Below are 10,161 nucleotides of genomic sequence, written 5' to 3' on the forward strand. Positions count from 1 at the left end.
CTTCCTCTCTGTAAAAAAATCAATAAAATATTAAAAATAAAATAAAATGAGGGAGCTAGATTTCAGTGATTCTAAATAAGTCAACAGGCCTTCATGAGTATAAACATTTCTACATAACTCTTGCATGCTGATTCAACTCTAAATAATCTGTTTACCCAGTTGCAATTTGAAGTGTTTTTGGTTTACCACTTTTCTGGATTCAGAATAGAATAGTAATTAAGGAATTTGACTTAAAGAGGCCTTGCTTTTTTTGCTTATGAGTTGTTTAATCTTGGAACACGACATAAAATGAGATTACAGAAAGGAATAAGCCTAAATGTTTGTTATCAGTAGAGAGAGCACTGGAAACTCTGCATTTGTTTTCCTCAAAACCAAATGCTGGGACACAGTTGTAGGTATTTAACCAAATCAGACATTCGATTTGTTGGATAATTACAACAGTCACATTTCAAAAATCTTTACATCAAACGAAAGAATTACTCCTAGCCCTGGCCGGTTTGGCCTATAGACCAAAGGGTCCCAAGTTCGATTCCAGTCAAGGGCACATACCTCCCTTGCAGGCTCCTCCCTGGCCAGAGCCCTGGTCAGGGCTCCTGCAGGAGGCAACCAATCGATGTGTTTCTCTCACATCAATGTTTCTCTCTGTCTTTCCTTCTTTCTTATATTCTCCCTAAAAATCAATGGAAAAGTATCCTTGGGTAAGGATTAAAAAAAAAAAAGAAAAAAAGAATTTTTTTTTTAATTACTCCTAAAATCATGCTAGACAAAGCCTGCCTAGAACAGATTAGGTGCAATGCACATAAAGACATATATACCGCTCTCTAGTACAACATTGTTCAACAAGCACATGGAGAATACAATAATTTATATTTTTAAAGAATAGCCATACATATAAATACTCTCATAAAGAAAAACACATTCAGAAAAAAAATAATCAGAATATTACTTCTTACACATAAGGCAACTAATGCCCTAAGTGTCCTTTATAAAAAGAGATAGCTTAGTAGGTTCTAGTTCAGGTTGTGTGTGTATTACTTTTTTTTCTTCTCATCTGCTTCCATCTTAAGCTTAACTTCTTCAGATGTGAGAGCTCCCAGTTTCTTAATCTTTGCTTTCTTAACCTTTTCCTTGATGGCAGCCATGTCAATTTTAGTTTTAATAGAAGCTAGACAAATAAAAAACACAATATGTGTATTTCTTTAGATTTTACCAAGTGAAACATAAAGAATATATATTTAGTACAATTAATTTCAGAATACTGTTATAATTGGAAGTTAATGTTATAAAATACAGCACTTGCCATCAGCCTAAAGGAAAGTTAGAAATGTCTTTAAGAGAAAATAATAATAATAATAATAATACTTTAAAAATACATTAGTGAACATATACATAAAAATGGCATTATAGTTTAGCTACCTGAACCAATTACTGGATTTAACTGGATTCAACTACATTTTTTCCCCTTAAATCACACTTGAAATCATATTATTTTTACTTATATTCTTTTCTATATTTTGGTACCTTAAAGTACTCATTAATATGCCAATTTTCCATCTCGTATGCTAAAATAATTAAAAATTAAATTTTTAAAAATGTTTATTATTGATGAGAGAGATAGAGAAAGGGATAGAGATAGAGATATAGAGAGAAACATCTATTTGGTGTTCCACTTATTTATGCATTCATTGGTTGATTCTTATATGTATGTACCCTGACTGGAATTTGAACCCATAACTTTGGTGTTATCGGGATGATGCTCTAAAAACTGAGCTACCTGGCCAGGGCAAAATTACATTTCATGAAGAATATTACATATAGTCCTTCCAGCTTCATTAATTTAATTAACTAATCAGGAAATTATAGGTCAAAATATACTTCATTTAATACCCCATAAAAACTTAAAAGTTTTCCAAGTATTAGTTCAATGAATGACCAGTAGAATTTTTTAAACAAGATTTTGGTAATAAAAATAATAATCTGATAGTATTTACATGTCCTTTTAACAGAACTCAACCACCTAATCAATGCCATTTGAATTTTATAGACATTGGTACACAAGAGGATGCAAAACAGGCATCAGATGCATGACTAGCTCTCTTTATCTTTAATATACCAATGTAACTCAAAATTGTTCTTTCACATCAATCTAATAGAGACTTTTAAACTTACCATAACATCACCAAATTTAAGTGGACTCTTCAACAAATACCCGTCATAAATAAAACAGCTCATTATACCATGGTTACATTTCCAAGAACAGTCATGAACTTTGCACACAGGGATATATTTCTCTCAAAAGGCTAACATAAATAATCTGAGTGTTAAATTAAAAAAAAGAGTTTCAATATAATCTGAAATAAACTGGAAATTTGCAAAGAAAAATGAATTAGTCACTTATAAAGATTTTAATTAGCCAGGCAGAAGGTAGAAGGGGATTACTATATTGCAAAATATCCTACAAACCAGGCAGTGGCTGCCAACTGAATATAATAGTTCCTTCAACTGCTTTTAGTGGCTGCTAGATCTTTTATAATAGTCAACCTTCTATCAACTCCCTCGTTGAAGAAGCTGGGTAGTTAATATAAAGAATGCTTGATTATCTTTTAATAGAAAAAGGCAGAATTCTGAAAGATCACATCTCTAAATATAATGGGCTCACAGTTTTAGAAAACAGAATTGATATCTACGACAAATTCTGTGAAGGCTTTTTTATATTAGAATTATATAATACATTACAATGTCCCTGTCAATACTGAGCTCCATAGAGATCCAAACTTTCAGGGAAGTAACTATAGGACTGGAGTAGAGTTGAGTAGGCTAAACTCTACCTCTAATAATTTACCCCAAATAGCTCTGCTTTATCTGTTTTGTCTATTAGACTTTTATAAAAATTTAATTTCTGTAAAGGGTTCTGTAGCTAAAAGAAGTCTGACAACCACTGTTATAGGAATATATAATTAATACTCATTTTAATATTATAAATTGAATGAATATTCTTCATAGTAGATATGACTACTTTTCGAACCAGAAATTTGCAAAGAAAAATGAATTAGTCACTTATAAAGATTTTAATTAGCCAGGCAGAAGGGGATTACTATATTGCAAAATATCCTACAAACCAGGCAGTGGCTGCCAATTGAATGTAGTAGTTCCTTCAACTGCTTTTAGTGGCTGCTAGATCTTTCATAATAGTCAACCTTGAGTACAATGATGTTACTCAATTGTACTGTGAAAATGTGACATATAGAACGAGTGTAACACTCCGCAACTGCAATTTAGAGGGAAGAGAGCAGGATTCAGAGTCAGAATATGTGGGCTCGAATAATGGGACTGCCACTTTAAATGGAAAGACACTTAATTTTCCTCTTCCAGCTTTCTCATTTGCATTGCAGAAATGGAGATACCTCAAGGATCTGTTGTAAGAACTGAATAACGTATTTACACTTTATAGAATTACAAAGTATTCAATGTATTTAAGTTATTATTGCCCCACAAGAAAAGGGCAGATCATTTCTAAGAAGGAGATCCAAGAGAGTTCTATTAAAAGCCCTGGAAAGGAAGAAGCAAGACCTCACAGCCAGATCCAGACAGTAGCATCAAAGGGAGCCAATTAGAACAGTATCTGCTCAGCAGATTTCCTCATAACAAGTTTAAAATAAATGTTCATGAAAACATTATAATAAGTTCAAACAAAAGAAAATTTGAGTTTGACCTCAACTGGCTGTATACATTCCTGCAAATAACAACATCTGTTCAGTCCCTAATATTTGAGCACATGTAACTAAAATGTGTAGTGGAAGGAATGATGGTGTGCAGACTTTCTAACTGAGAAATGGATGTCTGTAATTGTCAAAGGTTGGCCATAATATGTTAGGGTCCAGGAGCAATGGCTCCCTCAAATTCCATGAAGTACAAAGCATTTACTAATGGGAAATCAAGCAAAGCACGTTCTAAAACAATACAATCATAAAAAAAAAATAACCAAGTTATTTAATTTGTTCTCTGCTGAAAATTAACTAAATATAGTAAGTCGTTCTCACCTCTTTTAAGCCACTAAAAAGTCCAATGGCTGATACCGTGTTTCCCTGAACCATAATTCAACAGTTTAAGAGTTCCAATGCCTACATCAAAGAACAATAAGTTGAAATTCAGTTGAAATACACTGAAAAACTTAATGACAAAGAAGATACTCAAGTTTCCTACTGATAAAAGGTACCTTCAATGTAGATCCTTTGGGACCAATAAGCCATGATCCTCTTTTTACAAATCTTTTTTTATTTCTTACTAAACAACTTAATGATATCGCATGCAACCCCATCCTGAAGAATTCATACTGCCTTTTGAAAAAAACAAAGAAATATTCAACCGATAGTCTTTACAAATACTTTTATTTTTTCAAAGCCCACACTGATATCTAAGCAGAATAATGAAAACTCTATGGAGGAAGGGAAGGGATGGATAGAAGCAGTGCTATATCATCTCTAATGGCACAAATAAAGCAGAATCTCTGTAACTGTAAATTTACCTGTTCAAATGAAACACTCCTTGCTAACAGTTTTATTAGTTCTCTGACCCTAATGATGATGTATGGATCAAAAGTCGTCTTTGTTGTACAGTCATGCGCCCTCGATCAGGTCCAGGGTTGCATTAACATGCTACACAAGCAACCGCCTAAAAATGAATTCAGTTTAGATACTTACATAACCTATCCCTAATCTAACCATTAATTACTATGAATTAATCTCTCTCTAAAATTCTATCAAACTCCCTCGTTGAAGAAGCTGGGTAGTTAATATAAAGAATGCTTGATTATCTTCATACGAGAATATAGAAAGGCAGGCAACTGAAACCATTATGCTTACTTGATTTTAGAATACTTTGTACTTAACATAATAAATATATTTTTTAAGATATATTTTATTGATTTTTTACAGAGAGGAAGGGAGAGGGATAGAGAGTTAGAAACATGGATGAGAAACATTAATCAGCTGCCTCCTGCACACCCCCTACTGGGGATGTGCCCGCAACCAAGGTACATGCCCTTGACTGAAATCGAACCCGGGACCCCTCAGTCCGCAGGCCAACACTCTATCCACTGAGCCAAACTGGTTAGGGCAATAAATAGTATCTCTAGTTGAAATATATATATATATATATATATATATATATATATATATATATATCCATCCATATGAGGCCATATTTAACATCTAAGGTAAAAATGCAAAGCTATCTGGCTTCCCTATCATGGACCTAACTCAAATCCACCATCTTATCCTTAGGGTGAGAATAGACTTCCCTTTCCAACTTTTTTTCAAGCTGGTTTCTGTTAGCTAAATACAAAGTCAAAACAAATTATCATAAATTCGAAAAGAAGCAATAATTGGAAAATTCTGCATCAACTCTCAGTACAAAGAACCAGATTTCAACAAAGCAAATAAAAATGCTATTTTTTGACATGTGAACATATTCTGAAGAATATTTCAATATACTGAGTGATAAACTATTCAACATAAGGCTGGATCACTATGAGTTTACCAAAGAGAGAGAGAGAGAGAGAGCCCAGCCGGCGTGGCTCAGTGGTTGAGCATCAACCTATGAACCAAGAAATCATGGTTCAATTCCAGTCAGGACACATGCCTAGGTTGCAGGCTCTATCCCCACTACGGGCCAAGCAGGAGGCAACTGATCAATGATTCTTTCTCATCATTGATGTCTATGTGTGTTTCTGCCTCTCTCTCTCTCTCTCTCCCCCTTCCTCTCTGAAATCAATAAAAAATATATTTAAAAAAAATCTACCAGCATACAATACTTACTTAAAAGTAAAGGTATCAGCAGAGCAAAATCTCAAAGAAATACATAAAATATGCATACATGTCCATTCAAGGCTTTCTGTACCAACAGCCAGCACTCTTTCAAGTAAGCCTCTCTATACAGGGGTAAGTTTACAGTTCATTGTGACATTCTTTTGAGTTAATAAAGCTATTGTAACAATCATAACCTGCATGTCTTTTTCCATATGAAAACCATGAGCCTACTTTTGCCCATCTCTGTATTTGGGAACAGAGATGCAAAACTGCTTCCCAAGAGTCCTCTGGGTGTGTCCTCTGGAAAAAGCTGGATCCTCCCAACCATCAGGTACAGTGAGGAGTTCTGATTCATCTACAGGAAAAAATTACACATCAGATTTTAACCTACTTTTGGACATTTATACGCATACATTTACAAGCTTCCAAAACTCCCTTTGCATTTCCTTTTCCTATGCTTTTTAGATTACTCAGTAGTCAAAGAACAGGCCTCTACCATTACCAACACACTATTAAAACTACTTGTACACATTCTGGATGTTAGGAACCTCTTAAATCCAATAGCTATAACTTATATCCGTACGACCCAAAGGTATGGTTCATAGGCCTGCAGCATGAGCATAAACTGCAGGTGTTGGAAATGCAGTTGTTGGCCTCCAGCCCAGACCTGCTGAATCTGAATGTCCTCACCCATGTCTGTGTCCTTTACCATCAGCCCTTAACTCAAATACAGACCGATCTCCTATCCACGGCATCCCTCATTTGGCCAACGACTTCCAGCCATCGCCGCGGTCTAAGGTGTGCCCTCCGCAATTTCTTAGCCATCATGTTACCAAAGACGAAGTCCGCAACACCTGCGCTCTGGGAGCGTTTAGCAGAAGCGATTATTAGCAACACCTGACCGACACCATATCCGCCAGACGGTTCCGCAGGCCCGGCCAATACCCCTAAAAGCCAGCTCTTTTGGGTACTCAACTTCAGAGAACAGACCCGAGGCGGCGTCACACGATCGCAACTGAACCTCCACACCCGGGCTTCGGTGCTCACACCACCTTACCTCGGTTCTCCTGCTTCTGCTTCTGGTTACGAAATTCACTCTTCCCAGCCGCCGGGGCTGGCCCGTTCGCCATGGAGGTCGCCATCTTGGAACTGCTTCCGGTGTTACCGGAAGTGGAACGGTTCTTAAATCCTTCCGGCTAAACTCCCGGTACTCACAATGAGTGCCCTAGAACTTCAGGCGAGGAGATCTGCGCAGTCTCCGTGCGTGCCCTCGCTAGAATCCCGCGGATTTGTGTAACTAAGGCCTTTCTCAAGTTGCCAATGGAGAGTCAGGGACTTCTTTTTCAGGGTGCACCGAAACCACGGAGTTTGCCTGCATGCTGGGAATTGTAGTTTAGCATTGTAAGTTGGCGATGGGTTCCGTCTGTATTTTTCCCATGGCCTCAGAGTCCAACCCGGGAGAACGGACTCCAGGGTTTGGCCGCAGAGTGCTAAGTGACTATCACTGATGTCACTCCTTTGATAAATACTTATATGATAGTCACATAGGTGGTTGGCGAGGGGAAGGTACTAATATGAGAATATATGGATCTCAATGGCAGGAAGTGACAGTAATAACTCCCATTTATTATGAGATTACTTTGTACAAGGTATGTTATGTGCATATATCTAGTCCTTAAATCCAAAGTTATAAAGTGAGAAACTAAAGTTAAAACAAAGCATGATTGATACTTTTTATGGAAGATAAGTTTTCAAAGTCCTTGTTTCTGATGGTGATTTTCTAGGGTCTTGGTATATCTCTAAGTCAACAGGACAGTAACTACGAAGCACTTCTGAAGTATTCACTTCGGCCCAGCGGTTCTCAATCCGGGGTCGAGGCCCCTGAAAATAATCCTGCATATCAGATATTTACATTATGATTCATAACAGTAGCAAAATTACAGTTATGAAGTAGCAACAAAAATAATTTTATGGTTGGGGGTCACCACAACATGAGGAACTGTATTAAAGGGTCGCAGCATTAGGAAGGTTGAGAACCACTGGAAGATTTCTCACCCTGACCCCACACTACCCCTACACTGCATATTAGCTGACTTCAAGATGTGAGGTTCATCACTACTACAAATCTTTACGCTTCTAGGAATCTAAAAGTTCTTAGACTCGCTACAGATAAGACCATTCTTTTGATGATTGGTCTTGTTTTCTGCAGCACAAATAGAAGAGGTCTTTGATACGCTGAATTCCACTCTTCAGTGAAATGGGAAAAGAATGATCTGAAATCCACCCTTGTGGATTTTATCGTCTATAAAAGATTCTTAGGCGGTATGTGTAGAAAACAAATTCTTACTTAGGGACAGAAGATCCCAAGACATGATTATGTTAAGATTTTTGCTTTTATCCTGTGTCTTATAGGCAGTGATTTTATCCCAATATTCTTACAATTTGCTAAAAAAAATTACAAATCCCTATAATAGAACAAATAACAGATGAAAGTTATAAAGTGAGAAGCAATTCCTTCAATGTTCCCAGAAAAACCTAGTAGTGAGATAGACTTCAAATCCAGACAGTCTGACCATTAGTAGCTCTGGTACAAGGAGGGCTGGGTGTTTAGCCTTAAAGCTTTGGGACTTAAGCTGCAACAGCACCAATTCTCTGGGTCTCCAGCCTGCTGGCCCACCCTGAAGATTTTGGACTTTCCAGGCCCCCATAATCATGTGAATATACTCTCTCTCTATTGTTTCTCTGGAGAACCCTGACCAATAAAGAGCAAATCCTAATGGTTGATAAACATATTACACTGTCAGAAAAGCATAGAGATATAACAATACCACTTTTCACCCACCAGATTGGCAAAAAAGAAGTAATAAAAATATATTTTTTAAATGATAATCTGCTGGAGGAAAGAGCAGCCTTAGACAGTCTGGTAGAAATATAAACTGTTACTGTCTTTTTGCAAAGTAATCTATCAATATAATATATATATATATATATATATATATATATATATATATCCTTCCATAATCATGTTGTTGCTGGAAAACTGTCAACTAGAAATAAACCACCATTCCATTAGGACGTATATACAATTTTGTTGATTTCTGTCTTGTATAGAAGTAGTTCAGGCCCTAGTAGGTTTGGTTCAGGGGATAGAGCATCAGCTGCAGACTGAAGGGTGCCAGGTTTGATTCTGGTCAAGAGCATGTACCTTAGTTTCAGGCTCAATCCCCAGCTCTGGTCTGGGCTCATGTGGGGGCAACTAATCCATGTGTCTCTTTCACTCAATGTTTCTCTCTCTCTCTCTCTCTCTCTCTCTCTCTCTCTCTCTCTCTCAATGAAAAAATATCCTCAGTTGAGGATTAACAACAACAACAAAAAGAAGTAGTTCAGTGAAAGGTACTTTGGAGCCACACTGATAGTTTAGTGCCTACTGGCTATGTAGGCCTGGGCAAATTTTCACCCACCCCTATTCAGTTTCCTACAACGGAGAGAATAACTTTAACTCAGTGACTTTATACATGTAAATTGCTTTAAAAAAGTGATTTACATATAGAACACACTTGGTAGATATTAGCTATTATTTATAGTGGCAAAAAATAAAAGCATCTTGACTATCAATTAGAGATACAGTTAAGTAAATTGATGTGACCTTCATGATTGTGAGATATTATGCAACCATTCATAAGAATTAAATATATATGGAGAGATTACCTAGAGGCATTGAGTGATGAAAGCCAGATACAGAAAGATGGGATAATTATATACATAACTATAATTACATTAAAAATTATAGTAGTTATATATACACATATATAATTATCCCATTTTATAAAGCAAATCAGTAATTCATTCAACAAGTATTTATTGAGCATTTATTGAGCATCTATAATGTTTCAGGTGCTGTTCCAAATACTTGGTCATGTTCTTTGTGTTGGGTATAATAATAATTATATATAATTATTATTTTACTTTATACATTACTTTACTAATTATATAGATGGATAGATAGATAGATAGATAGATAGATAGATAGATATTCCTACAATGAAAAACTATTTGGAAGGAAATACATTAAACTTTCAAGGCTGCCTATCTTAGGGATGAGGGTGATTAGAAAGAAAATGCAAGTAGGAAAAACGACTAGAGATGATAGGTGTTCATTATGAAACATCAGGCGTATGACTTTGTTCATGTAAAACTGTCTGTGTGTGTGTGCCTGCATAGGGAGATCTGTAAAATGAGAGTCAACAAAATGTTGACTATTACCTCTCAGTGCAGTGACATTTCAAAGGATGGTCATTTAAATAACAATAGTCATAAATCAATTACAACCGTATCATTTTATTTTAACATGCTT

The 10,161-nt window shown here is 36.1% G+C and overlaps 1 protein-coding gene across 1 annotated transcript; it reads right to left on the reverse strand.

Annotated features, from left to right (window-relative positions):
- Positions 1–850: 850 nt before the first annotated feature.
- KRR1 (KRR1, small subunit processome component homolog) lies at positions 851–7,295 on the reverse strand. The gene is given in 4 exon segments (XM_023762781.1): positions 851–1,165; positions 6,002–6,109; positions 6,111–6,162; positions 6,865–7,295. Coding segments are annotated over 4 exon segments (255 nt in total). The 5' UTR covers positions 6,950–7,295; the 3' UTR covers positions 851–1,155.
- Positions 7,296–10,161: the final 2,866 nt, after the last annotated feature.

The sequence above is a fragment of the Myotis lucifugus genome, unplaced genomic scaffold (genome assembly GCF_000147115.1).
Source record: "Myotis lucifugus unplaced genomic scaffold, Myoluc2.0 scaffold_261, whole genome shotgun sequence".
Lineage (NCBI taxonomy): Eukaryota > Metazoa > Chordata > Mammalia > Chiroptera > Vespertilionidae > Myotis > Myotis lucifugus.